The 27,400-nt window shown below is 36.9% G+C and overlaps 1 protein-coding gene across 1 annotated transcript in view; it reads left to right on the forward strand.

The window, feature by feature from the left end:
• ODR4 (odr-4 GPCR localization factor homolog) overlaps positions 1-27,400 on the forward strand; it is a gene marked incomplete at its 3' end in the record, with an annotated part of 45,613 nt that extends 18,213 nt beyond the window's left edge. Inside the window, 7 exon segments of the mRNA XM_006166675.3 lie at positions 1,276-1,371; positions 2,151-2,219; positions 7,247-7,375; positions 8,318-8,408; positions 10,850-11,035; positions 25,479-25,589; positions 27,373-27,400. Of these exon segments, the coding sequence (XP_006166737.2) occupies positions 1,276-1,371; positions 2,151-2,219; positions 7,247-7,375; positions 8,318-8,408; positions 10,850-11,035; positions 25,479-25,589; positions 27,373-27,400 (710 nt within the window).

Consider the following 27,400-nt stretch of genomic DNA (forward strand, 5'->3'; position numbering starts at 1 on the left):
TTATTTGACTGTTAATAAGCCTTCTGAACCTGTGATATAAATGTTAGTTTGAAATAAAGATCAGGAAAAAACCTTTTACTAATTACGGACATGGTACTGAAAATTGGGATATACTTTAAATATATGAGACTGGATTTAAATACTACATTATTGGTACTTAACGGCTTTTTAATATTTGAGTGCATTAGTAGAATAAGGCGGAGTTCAAAGAAAGAATAAGGTGGAGTTTTAGGACGGCATTAGAGGGGCCAGCAGATGGCGGACTGGTCATATCACTGGATTCCCCACATGTCTACAGATTCAGTTCGAGTCCCAGAACCGGTGGCTTGAAACTCACGCTGTCATAGGATGGGAGAAGAGTGCTGAGCTGTGTTGTGTGAAGTCTTTGGTTCTTTGGGTCCAGATCGCTAAAATTGGAGACCTGTCCCTAAGCGCAAAATAAAGCCACAACCACGATAAAAATAGATAGGAAAGAAAATTTAATAGGATGGAAAGATTTTAGAAAAGTACATCCAAAAGACTTTCAGGCGGGCAGGTTGCTAGGTAGCAACTGCTTTTGGGACTGGTTAGGTGTTATTTTTATTATCAGAGGTGATAATGAATATTTTAACAGTGGGAGATCTGTTGTATTATTTATGTCCTTTGTTTGAATTCCCAGGCTTTTTTTCTGCACTTGTGCATTTCTCACAGGTGAAGAATTTGAGGAATTTGATTTTCTAACTGTACACCCATCATGAGCCATGATGCCTAATTAGGATAGACTGCCCAATTAGTTTATGGCAGTGGGAATCAGGATGTTGACCAAAATGTCTGGTTGGGTCTTCTGTATTTATGAGGAATGATAAGAGGGAAATTTACAATCATTCCTATGTGTGTTTCTCATGTACCAAGGAAGAAAAACAGTATTTGCCGCACCTTCCCTGCACCAGGAGCTGGGTGGGAAGAAGGCATTTCATGGAGGGTCTGGTTGCAACTCCTGATAAACTGTGATTGATGTGACATGTGTCCTTCTGCTAGTCTCTTAGGGCTGCCCACTCTTTACTAGCTAACTGCCTACCACAGCACCAGGAATGCATGCATGTGTACCCAAGATCCCAGGAGGAGAATGGAGGAGAAGGGATTGCAGCATGGCCATTCTCCCAGGGGAGTGATTTCTCACTTTTCATCTCTCTGTCTCTGTCTCTGTCTCTCTCCGTTGAGCACGTACCCTAAGGCAAAAAAAAAAAAAAAAAAAGCATCAGAGCTGAAAGATTTCCATATTTTCTCTTTTTTAAGAATGGGCTTACACGCTGGGCCAAACAAATAGAAAATGGTGTCTATCTGATTAATGGACAAGTTAAAGAGGATGATTGTGACCTGTTGGAAGGACAGGTGAGTTGAGAAAAAGATCATATCTTTATGAAATTATTTGTGCTTAGGGAAAAATAAAACATAGTTCACCTTCATTCCTTGTGTTCATGAAAAAAGATTTCATCTACTTATTTTTAAGACCTTTTGAAGTAAAGTGAGGAGATTATTTCTAATATGGTTCTAATCTCAAAACTTGGAGTAGGGAGTGTCATCTAAATACCTCCTCCAAATTGTAAACTGCTTGCTTAAAGCTAAAGGCTGCATATTGTTCTGTTGTGATAGTAGTTTAAAGGCTAAGTATGACCATTTTATAGGAGGAGGGGGTGGGCTTCTTAAATAGCGTTTCCTCAAGAGGAACTTTAGTGACCTCTTACTTTAGAGCAAGAAGAGTCAGCCACTTTTATGTAGAGTCAAATAGTGAATACTCAGACATCATAGGTCATACTGTCTGTTGCAACCATCTCTGGTGGTGTAGCTTGAAAGCAGCCACAGATGATGTGGACATGGCTGTGGTTGTGTTCCAGTGAGCTTTCTTGGTCATGACAGGTGCTCGTGTAGGTTAGGCCACCAGCAGTAATCTGCCAGTCCTTGCTTTAGAGGAATGAAAGTAGGGTGTGCATGGTTTTTTAAGAGATTGTATAGAATACATAAAGTAACATCTATATAAAAAGCTAAATTAAAGTAAGTAAGAAGACTTGTTTTTTCTGTAAGTGGTATATGTAGGATAGTTCCTAAATTGCCTTTTACATTCTACTTATAATCTCAACAGTCTGGCTTTTATAACTTCTGTGCTTTTTCAGAAAAAATCTTCTCGAGGAAATACTCAGGCAACTGGTCATTCTTTTGAAGTCAAAGTACTAACACACTTGGTAAGTACTTGAAAATACTACTTTTTAAAAATACATGGTTTTTTAGAATAACCATAATAAAATCTTCTGTATTTATAATTAAAGAATAAAAATTTTTGGAGATATAAGAGACTGTATAAAATGTCTAGGAATAGGAAAGTAATTCCTAGGCAGCATTTTTTTTTTTTTTCTTTTTTGAGAGGTTCTTGCTATAGGGCGCATGCGCTCTCCAGGGAGACAGAAAGTGAGAAATCACCCCCGGGGGGATAGCCCTGCTGCAATCCCTTCTCCTCCATTCTCCTCTCGGGATCTGGGGCCCGCACGCATACGCGCCTGGCGTGAGTTTAAGACACCAGGTCTGGGACTCGAATCACGGTTGACTGTATATGGGAGTCCAGCAACATAGCCATTACGCTAACTGCTGGTCCCTGCAGCATTATTTTAATAAAACCTCCTTGGGGCTTTTGCCTCAATGATGTTAAAACTTTTTTTTTTTTTTTTGAAGTTTTGTCTGTTTATCTCTTCCCAAGCATGAAAGAGAGCCCCTACAACAGTGTCCTGATGTGGTGATCCAACCCCAACCTCAGCCAGCCCTGGGTCATGAGCAGACATACTCAGGGAGGTCTTCAGACTTGAACCTACCTGGTTAGCTTTGCAGAGTGTCATGTTTTATCACAGTGTCACCATTCAGCCCCCAGGCTATTCAAATTTAACGTCAAGAGCATAGCATTTTAAAATATATTTACATATACATATACATGTGTGAGTATATAATAATATTTTAGTAGGTTTTATGTTGCAATTTTTAACAACTTGAAAGATGGGTATACAGATGTGCCGAGAATTGTTATGTACTTAATTTGAAGTAGATTTATACTTCCACTGATTGGATAAAAACCACAAAGTATTACTTAGCGAGTTTTATAGTTTTTATGGTGTTTTTAAATATCCCTTCTTGGGACCAGCAGTTTGCGTAATGGCTACGTCACTGGACTCCCATGTAGTAGATCACGGTACAAGTGTGGGACCCGTTGGCTTAAACTTATGTCGGGCGCGTGTGCGTGCGTGCCCAGGATCCCGAGAGGAGAATGGAGGAGAAGGGATTGCGGCATGGCCATCCCCTGGGGACGGTGATTTCTCGCTTTCTGTATCTCTGTCTTTCTGTCTCGGGCACATGCCCTATAGCAAAAACCTCTCTAAATAATTAATTAATTAAACCAACCCACCAACTTCACCCACCCCCTACCCACCCCACCTACCTACATACCTACCTACCTACCTTTCTTTTCAGAAGTTTCAAGTTCACAATCTTGAGGAATATTAATAGAAAGTTGAAGTATTACATAATGTTTTTTAACTGAATAAGATAGAATTAAGTGTAACTTGACTTATAAGGTTATTAATTTCTTTGTGTTTTAGTGTATTACTAAATTGTCAGAGTTACACTCTCAACATGAGTTTTCAGTTCTCTTCTTAGTACCTTGAAAGTATTTTAATAGAAAGTTGAAGTATTACGTAATGTTTTTTAACTGAATAAGATAGAATTAAGTGTAACTTGGCTTATAAGGTTATTAATTTCTTTGTGTTTTAGTGTATTACTAAATTGTCAGAGTTATACTCTCAACATGAGTTTTCAGTTCTCTTCTTAGTACCTTCAAAGTATTTTTAGTCTTTTAGATTTTACTTTTGCTTTGATTTTGAAAGTGTCCTTTTTTTTACAGCTGTATTATTTTTCTGCCTATATTCTCTTTATTAGTTAGGCTTATCTCTCAGTTTATTAAACAATGTGGTTAAAGTTACTATAGTGAAGAAATTACAATTTGAAGCTATGTAGATTATGGCAACATAGATAGAAAAGTATCCTTTTGTAATTCTTTTCCTTGATAGTTATGTGGTCCTCTATATTCTAGTCTATTTTGGAAAATGATACCCTATGTAATATATGTAATAACATGTATGTATTAAAATATGTTTCATATTGTAGAGACAATATTTTATATATATAATACATATACTACTATATGTATATATCATGTATAATATACATATAAAAGCTATAAGGGCATATGCACCCCAGAGAAAAAGAAAGTGAGAAATCACCCTCCAGAATGGAGGGCCGTGCAGCAATCCCTTCTCCTTATTGTCCTCTTGGGAATTTTGGCACGCATGCATGCACGCATGCACACACAAACACCCAGTGTGAGTTTCAAGCTGCCAGGTCTGGGACTCGAATCTGGCACTCAAACTGCGGTTGACAAGTCCAGGGATGCAACCATTATGCCATTTGTTGGTCCCTAAAGAGTAGCTTTATCTATAGTAAAGATTTGTGGAGTAGATGAGGGAAGCCCATTACTGTCCCTCCACTCTCATCTTATTAGCATATCAGTGAACTCTACAAGTGTCAGAGGATGCTTATTCCAGATAGAGTATCAGTGTTGTTCCCCTGCTATTTGGTTTGATGATGTTTGATGATAGACATCTTTTGAATGGACCTGGATCCTTTAAAACTATTTGATCTGTGACAGATTTTTGCCAACAAAACCTGGGTCATATTTAAGTTTAAATTCTTTTTCTTCTTCTTTTTTTTTTTTTGGAGAGGTTTTTGCTATAGGGCACGTGTGCTCGCCAGACAGAGAGAGAGAGACAGAAAGCGAGAAATCGCCCCCCAGGGGCGATGGCCATGCCGCAATCCCTTCTCTTCCAGTCTCCTCTCGGGATCTTGGGCACGCATGCACATGCACCTGGCGTGAGTTTTAAGCCACCGGGACGTGAATTGTGGTCGACTACGTGTGAGTCCAGCGACATAGCCCTTACGCTAACTGCTGGTCTCTAAGTTTAAATTCTTAAAAAAACTAGTCTTTGTGTGGATTAAATGAGATATTGGCTTTTTATGCTCTTTCAGTAGCTATATATTCAAGTCCTTTCTGTCTTTTCCTCTCTATGTTTTTCTCATTCCTTCCTGATTTTGTGGGTTCATAGGCACATAGCACTATTCACAAGTTGAATGACTTGCTTTTTGTTCTTTAGAATTGACTGTACACTGCCTGATTTATTTTGAGGGTACTAGAACATAAGTTACTTTCTTACCACATTCAATTCAGAGGTTTTTGTTTGCATTTTTTTTTTTTTTTCATAAGAGAGAGAGGGAGAAGTACCCTTAACAGTGTCTGACACAGTGATTCCCTTCAGCCTTCCCAGCCAACCAGGATCATGGATTCATGCACTCTCCTTCACATCAGTGGGGGAACCAAACCTGCCACCTTCATATAGATGTTGCATACTTGAACAGCATGTTACTGCTGCACCACCAAGCTGGCCTTTCTCTGTTCTTTGCATTACAGGCCTCTGGTAGTACTTTCAATGTTTTGTACTTATTAAGATGATGAGTTAAAAATGTCTGAGGGGACCAGCAGATGGCGTAGTGGTTATGTTATTGGATTCCCACATGGTGCACGTGGTTTGAGTCCCAGACCCCGTGGCTTGAAGCTCACACCAGGCTTGTGTGTGTGCACACCCAAAATCCTGAGAGGAGAATGGAGGAAAAGGGATTGTGGTATGGTATGGCCATTCCCCCTGGGGAGTGATGTCTTACTTTCTATCGCTCTGTTTCTGTCTCTCTGGCAAGCACAGACACCCTATAGCAAAAATCTCTCTCTAAAAAAAAAAAAAAAAACAAATGAAATTTAATACTTTAAGATCAAGCAGGAACTAACACTTCTTAGATTGAAGAAGATTACAATATGAGATGGCAAGAACTGCGTACAATAGTATTACTATTAATACTTTCTGGCAATAAGCACAATTGACTCATTTTGTTTTCATTCTGGGGTATAACTTTCATTACTTTTAACCTATGAAGGTTCTCATTGAAAATGTGTAAGTAAATGTGTGTCTGTGCATTGCATATAATTTTATTGTATTTATTACACTTTGCTTTGTATTTTCAACCTGAAATAAAGAAGTCTGACCCACGTTTGTCAAGCAAGCAAAAAAAGACCTATTCCTGCCGAACTTGAGTAAAGACATCTGGGAGCAATGCTTCAGTGGTCTGTAGCCAAAGAGAACTTAGATAACAGAAGGAGAAAAGTTATAAAACTATTTCTCAGGGGGTTATGTAATTCATGTTAGTTGACAATTTTAGCATGAAGTTTTATTGTCTGTGTATTGTTTCAAGGTTGAGTTTCTGGGACCAGCAGTTAGTGTAATGGCTATGTCGCTGGACTCCCACGTAGTCGACCGCGGTTCGCTTCCCGGACCCGGTGGCTGAAAACTCACTCTGGTCGCATGTGTGTGCATGCCCAAGATCCCGAGAGGAGAACAGAGGAGAAGGGATTGCGGCGTGGCCATCCCCCCTGGGGGGGTGATTTTTCGCTTTCAGTCTCTCTGTCTGTCTCTATCTGTCTGGTGAGCGCATGCACCCTATAGCAAAAACCTCTCAAAAAAAAAAAAAAAAAAACCCCCAAAAAAAAAAAAAAAAAAAAAAAACGTTGAGTTTCTAAGACTGTACTTTTTTTGTGTCACCCCCAGAATACTAAATCAGTTTTCTTGACTTCCTAATTGTCAGTACACGCAGCCAGAGTCTCTCACCCCCAATTCCTCAAGGTCTGATTAATTTAAAATGCTTTAGTTGTCTTACTCCTTTTCCACTGTTCTCATGATCTTTGCACATCTAGTATTACACACCTTCTAGGGCCTACTGCATCTTGTCTTCTTTGTAAGTCTTTTCATACTCACAGTGCTTATTTGAGTAATCTGGAAATGATTCATTTTCACTGAATATATTGAATGAATCTTGGTATTTTAGGTAGTTATGTTAGTAGGCAAATTTAGGTATATTAAATTTCCATTTACACTAAAAATCTGAGAAAACAATATATAACATAAGCAGAGAACTATTAAGACCTTTTAGTAATATGTGGAGAATATTTTCAAATACTTGGCTCAGTCAAAAGTTCCTCCTTACATAAAATGGCTTATAATAATGTTTAAATGTTTCCTATAGTTAGTAATTGTTGCCTATTAGAACTTAAACAGCTTTTGTCTTTCAGCTTCTGAATTCAGACCACAGATCCACAGCCACGGTTCAGATCTGCAGCGGCTCTGTAAACCTTAAGGGCACTGTGAAATGCAGAGCTTACATTCACAGCAGTAGACCCAAGGTTAAAGATGCTGTGCAGGTACAAAAAGGAATAATTGGGAGTTAAAAAGTTTAAGCATGTCAGCACAACTGTTCAAAAATCCTAAAATTTTATCTTTTTTCTATCTTAGATTTTAGCAATTAATTTAATTTTCACTAATGAAGGCCCAATCTGTATTGCAGTCCAGATATATAATGTCATTGCTTCCAGGATCGTCATATATACTACATTTTTGAAAGTGACCATTAAATGAGATTTAAAAGTGTTCCACAGTTTCAATGGATTTTGTACATTTGAAATCATTTCCGCTGAGGAAAATTGAATTTTTCTTTAACAGGAAAAGTACCCATAGGAAGAATTATTAGGTAGCATTCTATAATTGTTTGAAATCAGAAATTTAAAAAATGATAACTATTTATGTCATAGTTGCACATTTCCTAATTTGGAATACTAGCCTTATTTGTTTAGGTACAAAATTTCTTTAATTTATTTGGTTTTAGTTTACTGTTTAGATGGGATCTGGGCAGATATGTTATTAAACTACATATATGTTGGGACTAGCAGATGGAATAATGGTTATGTCACTGGACTCCCACATAGTCAACTACGGTTTGAGTCCTGGACCCAGCGGCTTAAAACTCAAGCCAGGTGCATGTGCATGTGTGCCCAAGATCCCAAGAGAAAAATGGGGGAGAAGGGATTATGGTGTGGCCATCCTCCCTGGGGTTGATTTCTCACTTTCTGTCTCTCTGTCTCTGTCTCTCTCTAGCCTCTAGTGAGTGCACATATGCTGTAGCAAAATCTTTCTAAAACAAAAAACCCAAAACTCTATTTGTGTTAATACACATACTGAATACATGGAACTTAAAAGTGGACTGTATGAATTATTTAGTGGTCATATTATGCAAATTTTGTGGTATATAATGTAAATTTAAAGTATTTTAATTTCTCATTGTGTTTTTGCATGTTTTTCCCTCATAGGCAGTGAAGAGAGATATATTGAACACAGTTGCTGATCGTTGTGAGATACTATTTGAGGATTTGCTTTTGAATGAAATTCCAGAAAAAAAAGTTATGAGTATATAATAAGTATTTTTTTTTTTGGTTTGTGTTCAATAGATGTTATAGGATGTGAAGATATAATAGTTATGTCACGTTTTATAGCTATATATCTTTTAGAACAATATATCATTCTTTACTTTTATAATCACATGAACATTTTTTAGTTGTAATCCCCTACCTAAATTTTTTTTGGACAGTTTATAGTAGTAGGTCTGTTAACATTTAACAATTTTTAGGGAAGTTGTTTTTCTTTCAGTTAATGCTGATGTGAACTACCCAAGCTATAATGAGTAAACTATGTTGATATTTTTTCTACCCCCCTTTTTTTGTTTTTTCTCATCAGGTACATATACTTGCTGGAGAGAGACAGAGAGAGGGAGAGTGAGAACTCATATCCTGGAGAGATGGCTATGCCATAATCCCTTCTCCATTCTCCTCTTGGGATTTGGGGCATGCACACACAAGCACTTGGCTTAATTTTCAAGCCACTGGTCTGGGACTTGAACCATGGTGGGCCATATGAGAGTCCAGTGACATGATTACTATGCTGCCTCCTAATACCCTAGGATTCTATTTTTAACCAGCAGAAACCCAATTTTTGTTATACTGACTGAAATTGTTTTTGTTTATGTTGAATTTACTCAAGTAATGTTGGATTAAATACTCTGCTGTGGGGATATTCCTAAAGGATTCTTCTTTGGAATATATTTTGGGAATATTTTTTTTTTTTCCAAAACATCCATCCTCCCAATTTAACCTTGGACCAACTAAAAAATGTAGTTTCATTTAGATACTCAGTTACTAATATAACTTATTAATTTGAAAGTTATAAGGGCTTTTTCTTTCTTAGTGAATAATTTAAACTTACTGTAGCCAGTTCTTTTTTTTTTCTTTTTTAAGAATTATTTTATTTAACCTAATTTATTTATTTTAATTTGACCAGAGAGGGACAGAGTTAAGAGAGAGAAAGCAAGCCGCCAGGTCTGGGACTCAACTGCAGAAGACCACGTGGGAGCCCAGTGCTCTTAACCACCATGCCACCTACTGGCTCTGTAGCCAGTTCTTTAACATTTGATTTTATAAAATACTATTACTCTTTTATCAGGCAAAACTAGAATTAATGCACAACAAAGTAATTTTAACACCTTGCATGCCAATTGCATGCGTAATGTACATTATATGTTTTTATCTCATTTGTTTCAAGTGACTGTGATCCAAAATAGAATAATATACTTCTCATTTCAATGTGTGGACAATTTACGGGCCACTATATAAATCTGCAGTAATGTAATTCCACAGCTAGGAGGCAATCTAGTCAAAGAGTAAAACTGTCCTCCCAGTTCTGATGGGCCGATAATGCACAAAATTTGGAAGAAACGCATAGTTTAAGTCATAGCATTTCCTGTGACATATCAGACATTGTTCATCTGCCATTTGTAATTGTATAAAGCTGCCTGTAGTTTCTTGACAAGGAAATAGAGGTTACTATTAAAGCCAGGCCTAGTTTGCTTCTTTATCTTTACATTGGTAACTCTAAATTCTTATTAGTTGCTGAGAGATTATTTCTTACACAAAATCCCTGTTTTTGTGATAGCTCATTGTGATATGAACCATACTGCTGAGCTAAACAGCAATCGTGTATTTATCTGGACCTGTGACTATTTATGTTAGAAATTGGAGGAAGTATTAGATTCTGACTTGTAAATATCCAAAGAAGAATGAAACATAGTCATTCATTTTTTTTAAATTTAGATTCAGATTCTTTTTCCTAAAAATTACTTAAGACTATTTACAGAGGCACTGCAAGTGAACAAGAGGAAGATGTTATTATGAAAAAAGAGAAGGTGAAAAAGGAAGCAAAGCAACGTTGTAGTAAAATTGGTATACAAGATGTATGTCTTGATATCTTCTCTTAGGCATGCGTAGGGAGGAGAGTGCGTCTAATAAGATGAAGCCAATAGTGAGATTAGCACAAAAACGTATGCTTTTGTATCCTGTATAATTGATGTAGTTCGGCCACTAATTTGGCTCCAAACTTACATGAAGAAGAAACAAATTAGCTATGAATTCATAGGACTAGTAAGGTTAAAACAAACAAGGACAATTTCTGAGACCCTGTGGCAAAATTCTCTCTTGAGTGATCTTTTATGAGAAGTGGGTCATGCAAGAATGTGTAATCAAAAACAGCTTTACATCGAAAGCTTTGATAAGTTTGTAAGTTTTATAGGACTATATTATAATTCAGGTCCCTTGCAGAGGCTAGGAGTATTGAGTAAAACAGGATTTAGTAAGACCAATTTTATGCCAGACCAATTGATTGAAAAATGAAAATACATGGACCATTTAAACTTCATTAATATTACATATTTTTTATATAGTTCTAAAATATAATCACTGACAGTGACAGTGACAGACCTAGCTAAATATTAATTATGTTCTTTCTTATTTTAGGTGCTGAAAGAGAGTTCCACATCCTCCCACACCGAGTTTTTGTCCCCATTCCGGGATCCACCATAATGTTATGTGATTACAAATTTGGAGATGAGTCAGCTGAAGAAATTAGAGAGCATTTTACAGAGATGTTAGATCATGTGATTCAAATGGAAAATCTGGAAATTGCAGAAGAAATAAACACAGGTAATTGTATGATGTTATTTAAGAATCTGATTAGACTATAGCTAAGAATACTTATGAGACATTCAGTTTAAGTAGCATGTCTTTAGATTTCCTTAAAGCTAGTTCTTTTTGACACTTCAGAATATTAACTTAGGCATTTAAAACTGTATGTGTTTAATTTCTTTGGATGTAAGCATACAGTGATTTTTTTCCCCCCTGGGATCCTGTAGCAAAATTTAAAATAGCTTCATGTTTTTTTCAATCCTTCCAAGGAGATCTTTATAAAATAAGTTTAACTTTAAAAAGGTGAATAGTTTTAAGGTATTTCTTTTAACATAAAAGTTTTTCTCAAAACCTGTTACCTTATTTATTTGGTTAAGTATCATGATAGTCTTAGTTTATTTAAATGTTGAGTGTCTTAAATTTTCCTCCATATCATTTGCCTTTCTTTTCATATCTCTTTTCTTGTAAGTAGGACTCTAACCTGAAATAGGCAGCTCTAGAAATTAAAAATTATTTATAGAGGATGTATTTGCCATACTTCCCAATTGTGTGACATAGACTGTTCCTCTACTCAACACTTTTGCCTGTGATCCTACTTTTTTTTTTTTTTTTTTTTTTTTGGTTTTGCAGGGGTGGAGAAGGGGTTGGTTTGGTTCTCCTTCACTTTGTTTTTGTTTTGTCTTAGGGCACATGTGCTCATTGAAGAAAGGTGCGTCTGGGGAATGAGAAAGCACCTGTTAGGGGGATGGCCGTGTTGCAATCCCTTTCCAGTTTTTCCTTTTTTTGAGATTTTGAACATGCATATATATACATGTGCCCAGTGTGTTTTTCAAGCAACTGGGTCTGGAACTTGAATTACACAATTGGTCATGTAGGATCCAGACTCCTAACCATCAGGCCACTAAATATTTTCGTGAAGGCTATGAAAACATATCTAAAATAAATATATAAGCATATCAACGTGTTCCTGATCCATTTTAAAATATGAGATAAAAGTGATTATTTATAAATATCAATAAATAATGAGTGAGTAGTTATTTATTATTTTTGAAACTTAAAATATCTTTTTTTTTTTTTGGAGAGGTTTTTCGCTATAGGGCGCGTGTGCTCGCCAGACAGACAGAGACAGAAAGCGAGAAATCACCCCCCAGGGGGGATGGTCACACCGCAATCCCTTCTCCTCCGCTCTCCTCTTGGGATCTTGGGCACGCACGCACACGCGCCCGGCGTGAGTTTTAAGCCACCGGGTCCGGGACACGAACCGCGGTCGACTACATGGGAGTCCAGCGACATAGCCATTACGCTAACTGCTGGTTCCCAAAACTTACAATATCTTAGAAGAAAATCTTTAGGCTAAAGTTGAATATGTGTCTTTATAAAATTTGAGTATAGCACTTTTTTGAAGACCTTTCTCTAATTTCTCTTTGTGTAGTTAAATCCCACCTTCTAAAGGAGTAGTGTGTGATTCAGAGTATACTTGTGGTTATGGTTAGTCAAGTATTTGGAGAATTTTATATCTGTCAGTAGAACTTCAAGTTAGTTATAGATTATCAGGTTTTATTTTTTTGTTTGTTTTTTTTTAGTTACTCCAGATCAGTACTGACCATGATATAAAACTGTAAGTTTTTTTAAGCTTACTTTAAGCTTAAAAACTTTTTCTTAAGTAAGACAGATAGACACAAGCACCCACCGACACCATGACCCAACCCCAGCCTCAGCCAGCTCCAGATCATGAACACCACACACCTGGAGAGTTCAGGTTGGTCTCCAAGATAAACCCAGAACTATGTGAGTCAGCCTCACAGAGTGAGGGGTTACTGCTGCATTGCCATCCAGACTCCGTGATTAGGAGTTTTTTACCTGTGATACCTAAAACCCTAAGGTCAGGGCTGGCTTTTAGGTTTACAAACCACTTGAAAGTAATTATGTAATTTTATGCTGGGGATAAGCACTATAGTTTTCAAAAGGTTGAATAATTAAAAAACACTATAAATATACACTTGATTTTCTTGAGATATGTTAACATGAATTAAATTGAATATTGTCCTAGTAATATTAGCTGTTCTTCATATAGAACCTACTGTGTGCCTTACAAGTACTCTTTAATGGTAATACCAACTCTGTGATGTAGATTCATTTATTAACCCTGTTTTTCAGGTAAGAGAATTGAGGCTTAGAAAGGATAAGTGACTTTTACAGGGTTCTAGCCGTTTTGTTTTATTGCCCTGTTGGTGGGACCTAACCAGTGCAGACTATGGGACTAATCATTCTATGATATAGATACTTATTTTAACCAGACATCCTTCATTCCATGCTTTTAAATATGTTTAAATATAAATGGATGATGTTACATTATCCTGGTTTCATTTCATCGTAATTATGCCAGTGTCATTTGCTGCTTATTAGCTGGAATCTTGGATTTGTTATCAGAAGTGAATTGTCATACTTTTCTAATTCTTTGCCATGCACATAGTACAAACAAAAAAATGACAAAGGTAGCACTGTACACAAAACTTGGCACATTTGGGACAGCAGGTGGCATAATGGTTACATCGTTGGACTCCCACATAGTCAACTGTAGTTGGAGGCCTGGACCTAGTGGGTTAAAACTCATGCCAGGAACACATGAGCACATGCCCAAAAGCCCAAGAGGAGAAGGGATTGTGGTATGGCCATCCCCCTGTGGGGTGATTTCTTGCTTTCTGTCTTTCTGTCTCTTTGTCTCTCCAGCGAGCACACACACCCTATAACAACAAAACAAAACAAAACAAAAACCTTCCCACATTTCCAAGTTACTTTGAAAATCAGATATGAGAAAGTATGAAGAAAAAAGAGATTTCATCTAGTTTTTTTAAATATATGTACTTTAAGTTTACTTATTTCTTTTATGAGCAAGACACAGAGAAAGACAGAGTGACAGTACCCCAATAGAGTCTTGACACAGTGATCCACCTCCATGCCCATCCAGCCACAGATGATGGGCACACATGCCTCTAGCATACTTGGGCAGGTCTCCAGATGCCCACCTAGAACCTACCCATGTAGGTTTTTCTGCTGCCTCTCTTGGCCCCTAGATTTTATTTTAAGACTGTCATCTGTCTTAAGGAATATTCTTAACTCGTTTAATTTCATGTTGTATTTTAAACATAAGAGTGCATAGACTAGTTCTTATTTAGTGTTTTTTAAGTTACTAGCCTCAGTTAATAACATGTTGAATTTAGTTGTTAACACTCAGTCTTTCTACTGCTAAGATAGTAAAAAATGCAAATAATTTCTTTTCTTCTTTCTTTTTTTGTTTTTGAGAAGTTTTTGCTATAGGGCGCGTCTGCTCACCAGAAAGACAGAGAGAGACAGAGAGACAGAAAGTGAGAAATCACCCCCCAGGGGGGATGGCCAAACTGCAATCCTTTCTCCTACATTCTCTTCTTGGGATCTTGGGCATGCACGCTCACGCGCCTGGCATGAGTTTTAAGCCACTGGGTCCGGGACGCAAACCGCAGTCGACTACATGGGAGTCCAGTGACATAGCCATAATTTCTAGCACTCTAATACATTCTTATTTTCAGAGAGTTTTTTTTGTTTTGTTTTGTTTTGTTTGTTTTGTTTTGTTTTGTTTTGTTTTGCTACAGCGCACATGTGCTCACCAGAAAGACAGAGAGACAGAAAGTGAGAAATCACCCCCTACCGGAATGGCCACTCTGCAGTCCCCTCTCTTCCATTCTCCTCTTGGGATCTTGGGCATGTACGCACATACACCCAGTGTGAATTTAAGCCGCTGGGTCCAGGACTCAAACCACAGTCGACCATGTGGGAGTTTAGCGACATAGCCATTAGACCAACCGCTGGTCCCAACTGTAATACATTCTTAAAGAGGTAACTATGACAGCCTTGCATGCCAGTCTCCCAAAACCAAAAACAAAATCCAATGTATTCAAGCTTTTATGAAATCATTATATGTGTATTTTAGCAAAGACTTACTGATTTTCCTCTAATATCCATAAGGGAAGGGACCTTTAACCTTCTTGCACACTGTTGTATTTCCAGCACTTTACCAAGAGCCTAGCCTTACCTATCATAGGTATTGAGTAAATATTTGCTGACTGAGAAATTACTAACTTTGTTGATCTTAGAGCTTGGGGACCAAATGCCAATAGAATACTGATCCTGTCTTCCTAGAGTCAAGCAGAATTCAAGGGAAAAATCTATGAAGATAATAACTTGTCACATGTAGTCAGACTGAGTCAGCTCCATCACTAAACTTTCTCTTAATTCTCTGATCTATGGTGTTTTTTTGTATTACTTTGCATAGTTGTAATTATTTAAATAATCAATTTATATTAATGTTGACCATTTACATTTAACTGTAAAATCTTTGAGAGTGTGTATTTATTTATCTAAGCTCTATACCTAAAACATTGTAGGTGCCATAAATATTTATTGTTGATTGATATATACCAGATCTATAATTTGTAGGAAACTGTAGCACATACCTTTTTCACACTTACTACATGCTTGAAAATTAGGAGCCTATACATAGCCACACATAAGATTTCTAAGGTGTGTATGGTATACTATACTGCACGTGATGAGTGTTTAAGAAGTATATAATAGTAATAGTTCTGTGGCTCAACGGTTTAGGACATTTTTATAGACCATTTTAAAGACATGAAAATGTAGATGTAGCACTAATTGTTGCCCCCATAATTTTCTTTTTTTTTTTTTTTAAGAGAGATTTTTGCCATAGGGCATGTGCATTCACCAGAGAGAGAGAGAGACAAAAAGCGAGAAGTCACCCACCAGGGGCGATGGCCGTGCCGCAATGCCTTTTCCATTCTCCTCTTGGGATTCTGGACATGCACACACATGCACCCAGTGTGAGTTTTAAGCCACCAAGTCCAGGACTTGAACCATGGTCAACTATGTGGCAGTTCTATGATGTAACCGTTATGCCATCTGCTGGTCCCAATATTAATTCTAGTTTACAGAATTTAGTTTGTCTATTTCAAATACTTATTAAGTATTTGCCCTGTTCAAGGCATTTATATACAAACCGATAACTGGATTCCCTTTTTCAAGGAAACTATAATCTAGTTTGGAAGCTAGATCATATATAGATTATTAATTATGCAGGGAATGTGCAAGCTTCAAAGAGTACCTTAAAATTTAAGATTAATCATCAAAATTTTAGGGTATTCAGTGATTTGGTTAATAATTCAACTAGACTATATATTTTGGTTACATTTGCAGTAACTTATAATCTACAGTAACAACATTTTGGCAGTAGTATTTTTAAATTTTAATAAATTCTTTTTCTTTTTTTCGCTCTTTATTACTACTGCCTTAATATTTCACTTCAACTGGAAGATCACTAAGAATTCACACCTGTTTTCTAAATTGATGCTCTATAACATACACTGAGTTCTCACAATTGCTTAAAAGTTCGGTTTTGCAAATAAATGAACAACTTATTTTTAGCTTCAAAACAATATACTTATCTATTATCAGATTTAGGTGCTGTTCCCTAATGAGGTATCATTTATATGTGTACTAAATATGTTTTAATTCTGCTTCTCAGCTTTCCTACAGTAAGCTTGATCATTAGCATTATTAGTACTATGTTTAATACTAGTATGAACTATTATTTGTGAAGTATTTTTAAATAATTTTAAAATCTTAGATAACGCATAAATATTAAGCCATGTATTTATTGTTGTGGATTTTCATCAGCTTTTAATATTGGAACTTTGTTATGTTTTACACTGTATTTTGAAATCGTTTACTGTCTGTATCTGTCTTTTTATGCTGGCAGTCTAGTATAGAGATGTTTTAAATGAGTGGGAGAAGTGTAATGTCATGAGAACAAATGAGCAAATAGTTTGGAAAGTTAAGATGTGTGTACTTGTATGTGTGCTGTATCAAACTCATGGTTTCTAGGTGATATCACATGTTTTCCTAATATTGTACAATATGTTGAAGATACCACTTCAATATGGTATGGTATGGTAGGTATGATGGTTTCAGAACTTGGCCCTTTTTTTTTGAAACTGTCAATGAATCTCAATTGAGTGAGTGATTGAGTACTATTTATTGATTGCCTATTTATGATTTAGGCATCAGGATTCTAGAAATAAATAAGATACATAGTCTTTCTCTCAAGCTTGCATGGCAGTGATAAAAACAGAAATGGGTTATATCAAAACATGCTGGTTAGGTCTGTAACAGAAGAATGAGCAGGGAGTTGATAGAACGGTGAGCAGAGGCATTGCCTCTGAAAAGATTCAGAGAAAGCTTCTCAGAGCAGGTGACATTTGAGTTGATTCTGAAGGATAGATACAAGTGAAAGTAATTCTGGGCTTTTTAGGAATTGAACACTGGTATGAGTTAAATTGTGGCCAAGACTATGATTTGCCTAGAATTATATTAGTTTTACTTCATCAACTATTTGCTGAATTAGAAGGAATGGTTTCATATAATAAAATATATTTTCTAGTAGAAAACATTCTCATATTATGGAAAAGGATAAAACCATAAATTTTAATAGAAAAGTTAAGCACTTTTTTTTTTTTTTGAGAGGTTTTTTCTTATTGAGCGTGTGCGCTCACAAGAAAGAGAGAGAGACAGAGAGCTAGAAAGTGAGAAATCACTCCCCAGAGGGGATGGCCACACCACAATCCCTTCTCCTCCATTCTCCTCTCGGGATCTTGGGCACGCACACACACGTGCCCTGCAGGAGTTTAAGCCACCGGGTCCGAGACTTGAACCTCAGTCGACTACATGGGAGTCCAGCGACATAGCCATTATGCTAACTGCTGGTCCCGAAAAGTTAAGCACTTTTACATAAACATTCCATTAGTTTAGAATTTTATTCATTTATCTGTTCATTCATCCATTCATATATTCATTAACTCAAAAAGATATTAGATGCCAAAATTTTATCAAGGAACTGTTTTAGCTTGAGTTCAGGTCTACCAGTTAACAGCTGTGTAACCTTAAACAAATGCCCTCTAAGCCTCAGATTCTCTTAGGTTTGATGTGAGACTATGGTAAAAATGTTTGGAAAAAATCCTTAAACAAATATTTATTTATGGGACCAGCAGATGGCATAATGGTTATGTCACTGGACTCCCATGTAGTTGACTACGGTTTGAATCACGGACCTGGCAACTTAAACTCACACCGGGCATGTGTGCGAGCATGCCCAAGATTCAGAGAGTAGAATGGAGAAGGGATTGCGGCATGGCCATCCCACCTCAGGGGGTGATTTCTCGCTTTCTGTCTCTCTGCCTGTCTCTGTCTTTCTGGTAAGCACACACCCTACAGGAGAAGAAAAACAACAACTCTCAAAAAAAAAGTTTACTTGTTTAATTATATTTATTATAATTTTTCAATTTGCTTTAGGATACATGTGCTCATCAGAGAGAGAGAGCAAGCGAGCAAGCTGCCAGGTCTGGGACTTGAACTGTGGTCAGTCATGTGGGAGTCCAGCACCTTAACACCACCTGCTGGCCCCAGAAAAAATATTTTCTAAACAGAAAGGTACATAAAGGGAAGATAGTATTGACATACTATTACTAGACTTTTAAATAATATAACTTGAAAAGTATCAGGAAAAACAGTATTAAGTTATGAAAGTAATGTTTTATAATATAGTTTTTTCTAAATACTTGAAATTAGGGTTTCCATATAAAGCAAACCATAAAAAATGGATTTCAAATATTCAGATTCACAAGTTGAAATAAATTGTTACACATTTAGGAGCTTTACAATTATTATAAGTATCTGGCTTTATTTTCTAAGCTTTCAACATTATGTTTACTTGATTATTTAATACTATTTCAGTTTTACAATATAGTTGCCAACTAGTTGCTATGTTTAAAATACATGTTTTACCACGTATAAGTATCTTAAAATAATATACTTTTAGATGACTTAAGGGATGAAGAACAATTTGTTTGTCAAAATGACTCATTTAAGGTGAGGGGTAACTATGGCTTTAAAATTTCTCAAAGGTGTTAGTCATCTCATAGTAGACATTAACTTAATCATTCACATATACTTTATACACATTATCAGCCAAAATTTTTTGGAGACATACCAGTCTGGCAAAGCTCATCTTTGTCAATTCTTTCTTGATATCATAGCTGAAATTCATTTTTATTATTTGCTTAATCATTTACCATTTCATCTTTCAGGAAAACTGAGTAATACTAAAGATGAATTGTTTTGGGTAAATTGTTGACTGTAGTTATGTATCACTAATTTAGGAATCTTGGGTAGGGAAAAAGACAGCCAGCTATGGAGTTCAAGTTCTAACATTTCATTTTAATCTTCTAAATAGTCCTGCCTATCTGTCAGCAGTTTGGAATGACATTGGGCATATATTCACCTTGGCCCTTGTTTTCTTTCTGTTAACAGTTGTTCCAGAAGGTTTCTTTCTCACATGATTAATTTGGGATTTGTCTGAATTTAAAGTTGCTTTTTTTTTTTAAGAATTATTTATTTTTTAATTTCATTTGTTATTATAATTAGTATTATTATTTTAATTTGAGCAGAGAGAGACAGAGAGAGAGAGAGAGAGAGAAAGGGAAAGTGAGAAAGCAAGCTACCAGGTCTGGGACTCAAACCACGATCAGCCATGTGGGAATCCAGCACCTTTAACCACCATGCCATCTGTCTGCCTCCAGTTACTTGGTTTTAAGGAATAATTAAGGTCTGATTTCCTATCGAATTATCATGTCATTTGCATTTCAGGTAATATATTAAAATGTTAGTAAAAATAGTGTCTGAGATTTGAATAAAAATCCTAGATGAAGCTCCCACCAAAAATAGACAAATAAGTTGTCGTGATAAGGCCTATTCATCCTTGAAAAGCGCTCTGCTTCAGTAAAATTATCCCAAATTTCCATCAAGTTACACGATTTTGTATGACAGATTAAGAAATGGAAATGGCAGAGCAGTGCAATCTCTTGTATAGAAATAAGTTAACTTGTGCAAAAGACTTGACCTACTAGAACCTGATCTCATACATCACAATTCAGTATTAAATGTGTAAGTACTGTATCATGGCAAATAGAACAGGTTTCATGCTCTTCATATACAATTGTTTAAGTAAAAATGTTACTGTAGGAAATAGGTATAATTTATACTTCATTTATTTTTGCTTATTTTCTGATAAACAATATTGTTTTGGCCCAAAGATGAAAGAAAAAAACTTCTTTTTTTGGAAAGGTTTTTCACTATAGGGTGTGTGCACTCTCCAGAAAGACAGGTAGAGATACAGAGATAGAAAGTGAGAAATCACCCCCCAGGGAGGGTGGCCACGCTGCAATCCCTTCTCCTCCATTCTCCTCTCGGGATCTTGGGCATGCATGCACACACGCCTGGCGTGAGTTTAAGCCACTGGGCCTGAGATTCGAACTATGGTCAACTACATAGGAGTTCAGCAACATAGTCATTACGCTAACTGCTGGTCCTGAAAAAAACTTTTAAACAGAGATTATGTGCTAATATAAGGTAAAGCTTTTTTGCTTTATTGCATTTTTTATTTTGTTGTGGTGGTTATTGTTTTTAATTGCCAGAGGTTTCATCTGCTTGCGAGGAAGAAAAAGAAAGGAAACATCCTTCACTGGGGTGAGGTCACACTGCAGTCCTTTTTCTCCATTCCTATGTATACCCAGCATATTTTCCAAGCCATGGGGGCCAAGGTTCTACCTGTGCAGTTGGCCATGTGGGATCTAGCTCCTTTAACTGTTAAGCTAGAAACCAGCTCCCATTTCAACCCCATTTTTATTTAACATGAAGAAAATTGTGTTATCCATTCAACTTTTAGACCTATAGACTGAAGTTGGAAGATATTTGAAGTTGGTAAGTTAATGTAGTCTAGAACAAGTGTCACAGTCTTGAGAAAATTAGAAACTGGAAATGTGGAAGACTGAATAGTTCTAAAGACAGTTCATAATAGAATTTGTTGTCTTTTGTAACTGATTTGATGCGAGAGTAGAAAAGGGTTTTTTGAGGATTCTTTGGGGGTAAAGTACTTTAGTTATATACCATTTTTGAAGAAAATGGTAGTGCCCTTGGTTCTAATGAAGTAGTTACTATGTATTATTTTTGAGAATCAGTAAACTTTCTTTCATGAGAAATTAATGGGAAATGAGTAACTTTTCTTATTTAATTGTGGAACCACAGGGGTTACCAAAGGGGTCTTCAGAAAGTTCTCGAAGAACACATATGAAAAAACTACACATGGATTTCAAACATTTTTTGCACCAAATAAACTTGTACTAATTTATTTTAACATGACTGAACAGGGCCTAGTTTTGTGGCCTTAAGAACCCTAATCAGAGCAATGAGAATTCTGATAAAGTTGAAGCAAGAACAATGGTGACACGTGGGTAAAAGAATGATGAAGTCTATGATGGGGAAAAGTTTATGGGGACAGTGTTCCAGAGAAATCTGCAGTTTACTAATGGATAACTTGTTTTTAAGAAGGGGAAAAGTTATGTTATCCTGTGAAATGGCAGATTTTCCACGTAAGTTCGCAAGGAAAAATATCTTGTCCCCTGATTGAAGAGGACCAACAGTTAACAGTGGAAACAGTAGCCACCACCATAGATTTCTCAGTTAGTTCAGTTTGAACAATTCTGGCTTAAAAGTTAAAGTTGCGCCAATTTGGTACCAGCAGATGGCATAATGGTTACGTCTCTGGACTCCCATATACTTGACTGTGGTTCGAGTCCTAGACCTGGCGGCTTTAATCTCACGCCAGGAACGTGTGTGTGCCCAAAATCCCAAAAGAACAGTGGAGGAAAAAGGATTGCAGCATCGGCATAGCCTGGGGGGTGATTTCTTGCTTTCTATCTCTCTGCCTCTCTGACAAGCACATGTGCCAAATAGAAAAATCTCACTTTCAAAAATCTAAAAAAAAAAAAAAAAAAAAAAAAATTGAGCCAACTTTCTACTCTATGCATGCCAAAACTGTTGCGCCCAGATCAGTTGCAGATAAGATACAGAAGAGAACAGAGCTTTCAGTGGAAATTTTAAGCAAGTGAGATCAAGATCCTGAAGCATTTTTTTAAAAGAATTGTGACAAGCTTTAAACGTGGCCTTACCAGTACAAGCCTGAAGACAAAGCACAGTCAAGCAATGGCTACCAAGAGGTGAAGTGGGCCAGTCACGAGCAGAGGTCAGGGCAGCAGTATTGTGCGATGCTTAAGGCATTTTGCTTCATGATTTTCTGATGAGCCAGAGAACAATAACATCTGTTCATTATGAGGGTGTTTTGAGAATTTTAGCCAAAGCTTTAAGGAAAATGTCCGGAAAAGCTTCCTCTGAGAGTCCTTCTCCACCATGACAGTGTTCTGTTATTTTCTCTCATCAGACACAGGGAGCAATTTTGTAGAATAGTTCAATGGGACATCATTTTGCTTCCACCGTATAGTTTTGATTTGTGTCCTTCTGACTTCTTTTGGTTTTCTAACTTTTAAAAAACTCTAAGGGGCACCCATCGTTTTTGTTGTTGTTACTATCATAAGGCCAGTTCCGTGGCACAAAGCAGTAATGAGCTGCTCAAGAAACTGGATCACCCATGGCAACCAGCATTTGAATTTCAGGCCTTGTCAGCCAGAAACATACTGGGCACATTCATGAATGCCCAGGATCCAGTGGGGTGTAGGACTGGAGGAAGGGGATCACAGCATGACTAGACCCCATAGAGGGTGCACTTGTCTCTCCCTCTGTCTCACTCACTCACTGTTATGTGTATGTGCATGCTTTCTATCATGACAAAGCAAAGGATACTGATTTATAAAAGACTCAGGGCTGGTTCTGTAGCACAGTGGTGAAGCACTGAGCATGGAGAACCGAATCCCACGTGGCCGAGCGCAGTTCCAGTTGTAAACCCAGCAGCTTGAAAATGTACCAACCCCATATGTGCCAAAAATCCTGCTGGAAAAAAGAAATGGAGGCAAAAGAGATTGTGATGTGACCTTGCCCTTTTGGGAAGTGCACTAGTTCTTTCGTTCTTTCTCTGGCAAGCACATGCGCCCTCTGGCAATTAAAACAAGTTGACATTAGGACCAGCAGGTGGTGTAGTGGTTGGGGTGTTGGATCCCACATGGCCAACTCAGTGGTTTTTGTCCTGGACCTGGCAGCTTGAAAGACACGGGCACATTTGCATGCATGTCCAAAATCCCAAGAAGAGAATAGGAAAGGGATTGCAGCATGTCCATCCCCACTAGGGGATGATTTATCACTTTTCCTCTCTCTCTCTCTGTCTCTCTGTGAGTTCACATGTCCTATGGCAAAAATCTTTTAAAAACGCGCAAAAAAAAAAGAAAGGCTTGGCATTGACATGGTTAAACTCCTAGCACCCTCAGTTCCTTGTTCGTGAACTAAGTGACTGGTATTGCTTATGTAAGCAAGGGCCATCTCTTGACTTGGTGATTGAGGTAGCTGGATCCTACGTGGCCCATTGTACAGTTTGAGGCCCAGACCCGGTGGCTTGAAAAAACCTCTGGGCATGCATGCATGTTCTTACCCAAAATCCCAGAAGAAATAAAGGAAAAAGGAATGCAATGTGACCACACCCTATGGAGGTACTTTATCTTCAGGAAGTACACAATACCTCTGGTAAAATGCTTAGAACTTAGTAAAGCCTATGTTGAGAAATAAAGTTTATATGTTTAATTTTAATCATTTAATTCCATCTTTTTCCCATGAACTTTTGGAAGTCCTCATGTATTTCAGTAGGTTTGTATATCGTGCTCGTGAGCCTGTGCCAGTATATTGGGATACAAATGTGTCCATGAGGATATTTTAAAAATTTAAACGTTTAGGTGTTTTACTTTAAATAGCAGTAGCATTTACTCTTTCACTCCAGCTCTCTTATTTTTGTCAATGAAGGGATCGACCTGAAATACAGTAGTTACTCTCAGTAGTTACAGAGCAGTACTCCAGTACCCCTCTGCAGACCCTGGGGCAGGGGAATGTGGCTTTGGGGGGTAGGGGGGAGAGCTGAGCTGGTTTGGCTCCAGGAACTTTCATCCCACTTTAATCTTAGTAGCACTGCTTTCATCCATTTCACATAGTGAGATTTTTTTTTTTTTTTTTTGGTAAGACCTGTTTTCATAGGATTTTTTACTAGAAAAATAAAACGACTGACCTGTGTAATTAAACACTTTTAATCAGTTTTAAATAATGTCATGTAAACCAACCTATATAAATTGCAGTCAGCATAATGTAGTATTGATAGAAAGAGTACTATTGGGACTACCAGTTGGCATAATGGCTATGTCGCTGGACTCCCATGTAGTTGACCACGGTTCTAGTCCCATCCCCCCAGGCTTAAACTCACACCGGGTGCATGTGCATGCGTGCCCAAGATCCCGAGAGGAGAAAGGAGGAGAAGGGATTGCAGCCTGGCCATCCCCCTGGGGGGTGATTTCTCACTTTCTTTCTCTCTGTCTCTGTCTTTCTGGGGAGTGCACGCGCCCTGTAGCAAAAACCTCTCCAAAAAAAAAGCACTGTGGTATTTGAGTCCTTAGTCAACTGCCCATGACCCTCAAGTATCTACTTTAACCACCCCAGTTCTGTTTTTCATCTGTAAAGTAGGATGATGTACTTGTCTTGTGAAATATCCAATTGTTTTATAGTCAAATTTATGTCATATTTTGTTTGTGTATTTCAAATGTCAGATTAGATCAAGAGTCAAACTTTTGGCATAAGGCCAACTAGCAAATATTTTAAAGGCCTCTTTCACATAGTCATGTCTCACATAATGACAAGAACATGTTCTGAGAAGTGCGTCATAGGCAGTTTGGTTGAATGAATAGCATGTACTTAAACAAACCTAGATGGCATAGCCTACTGCACACCTAGACTATGTAGCGTGTCTTCTGGGAGCACTGTCGTGTATGCGGCCCATCTTTGACTGAAACATTTTTTAACAGCTCTTTAAAAATGTCAAAATCTGTTCTTGAGAGCTATATAAAAGTAAACCCCAGGTTTGGCCCACAGGCTACAGTTTGCTGATTCCTGGTTTCATTTTTAATACCTAGTTATCTGAAATTAGGTTGTAAAAAAGCCAATAAATATCATTTAAATTCATCCCATTAGTGAAGTTTATCCTGCTACTATCTGGTTTGATTTTTGGAATCGGTTTATCTTTACTACCTTATAACAGAGTGAAGTTTGTGGAAACCATCCAGGACTGGTTCTGTGGTCTTTTGTTTTGGGTCAGGGATAAAATACATTAACCATCTTGAAAAATAGGTTAATTTGACATATATTTTATGAAACGTAATTTAGGTACATTTGATAATGAACAAATTCATTATTTTATAAAAATGACTAGAGAAAGGAAATTGGTGTTGGTTACATATGTTCTTTATAATTTCCTTTAAATTTCAGTTTAAAATGATAATTCTCATTTTATGGAGAACTTATTGTTATCCTCTTGTAGCTTGCATGAGTTCCTCTGTGAATAATGAAGCGTCATTGGACAACACAGATGATGAACAACCAAAACAACCAATTAAAACTACAGTGATACTGAAAGTTCGGCAAAACATAGGTATTTTACTTCTTTTATTATATTGGAGATCATGTTTTGGATTTGGGTTTTGTTTAAAAATATTTTCATTTCATTTTTCTTTTCTTTAAGTGCTAGATTAAGCCAGAAAGTGCCAAGCCCTCAAGATTGATTTATGAATAATCACCACCAAAGTGTCCTCAAAGATGACATATCCTGTAGCAATTTTTTTTTTTATGTTTTTAGGAAAACCTTAAGAGTTTTAAGACTCTTAAGTTAGGACTGGTGTTTTACAAACCAATATTTCTAAAATTACTATCGTAGATTTTGGTATGTGTTCTATGAAAAAACTCCAAGTCTAGAAGTTTATTATATACTTTTGTACTTTAAAGTTTCCAAGAAGTATGGCAATTGCTTTAATGTTTCTCAGACTTTTGGAACAAAGAACATATAGATATTATTTATTGAAATAAAAATTTGGGGAATAATAAGCATTAAAAATGTGAGAATTAGTAGCCAGAAGATTTAGTTGTAGTTCTTGTCATTCATTACATAAACTTAATTATTTACATTTTTTGTGCCTGTATGCATTTGTGTTTGTCTGTCTGAGATGCTGTGGTCAGCACTTTTTGTTTTTTTGTGTGTTTTTTGGTAGTTTTATTGCCATGAGGGGCATATGCTCCCCAGAGAGAGAGGAAAGTAGGAAATCACCTGCCCCCTTAGGGGAGATAGCCATGCTGTGATCCCTTCTCCTCCAGGCTCCCTTTGGGATTTTGGGCACATATATACACATACCTAGCATGATTTTCAAGCTGCCAGGTCCAAGACTTGAACTGCTGTTGACCATATGGGAGTCCAGTACCTTAAAACCATGCCACTTGCTGGTCCCAGTTTTGTTTCTTTTTTCTTTCTTTCTTTTCTTTTTTTTTTTTTTAACTTACTATAATAAAAAAAAAAAAAAAAAAAGGCAAAATAAAAGTTGCCAACTCATGGTGCCAGCTAGTGGTGTGATGGTTAAAGCAACTGGATTTCACATGGCTGACTGTACAGTTTCAGTTCTGAACCTGGGAGTTTGAAAAGCCTATGGATGATGTGTGCAGGTATGTCCAAAATCCCGAAAGGAAGGAGAAATGATGAGGCGATGGCAGCATGACCATCTCCCATGGGAGAAGGGCTCTTTCTTACTTTCTTTTCTTCTCTCCCTCTCTCTCTCTCTCTCTTTCTCTAGCAAGAACATGTACCTTCTGGGAAAATTAAAAAAAAAAAAGTTGCCAATTTAGACTTATTGATTCTTTTATAATGGTGAAATCTTGTGCTTCTGCAATTTTTTGATAATTGCACAAATGACGCTAATAGTTGAGAAGCACTGTCCATTGAAGCTGTTTTTGGTGTCAGCTCAGTAGCATGAGACAACTGGAATAACAGTACAAATACTAATAAAAGCTTATTTGTTATTCTCTTAGATAGCCTTAGTACACATGTGTGTAAAAAAAAAACAACGTTTTCAATCTAGTTTTATAACTGAGTGATTTATTTTCCTTGAAGAATTTCCTGGTTTGTTATACATACATAACATACATCATACATACATGTATGTATGTATGTGTATATATATATATATATATATGTGTGTGTGTGTGTGTGTGTGTGTGTGTGTGTATATATATATGATAGAGCATATGTGTCTGGTGGTGATGGTGTTTAGACTCATCAGTAACCCGTATGTCAGAGCCTAGGATCAGTTAAGCCTTTTTTTTTTTTTTTTTTTTTAAATTTTTTTTGCTCATTCCATTTCCATTTGTTTTTGTGTCTGTTTTACTTTTAGGTGTGATTACAGCATTTGCGGTTGCAGT

The sequence above is a fragment of the Tupaia chinensis genome, unplaced genomic scaffold, assembly GCF_000334495.1.
Source record: "Tupaia chinensis unplaced genomic scaffold, TupChi_1.0 Scaffold144318_1, whole genome shotgun sequence".
In the NCBI taxonomy this organism is placed as follows: Eukaryota; Metazoa; Chordata; class Mammalia; order Scandentia; family Tupaiidae; genus Tupaia; species Tupaia belangeri.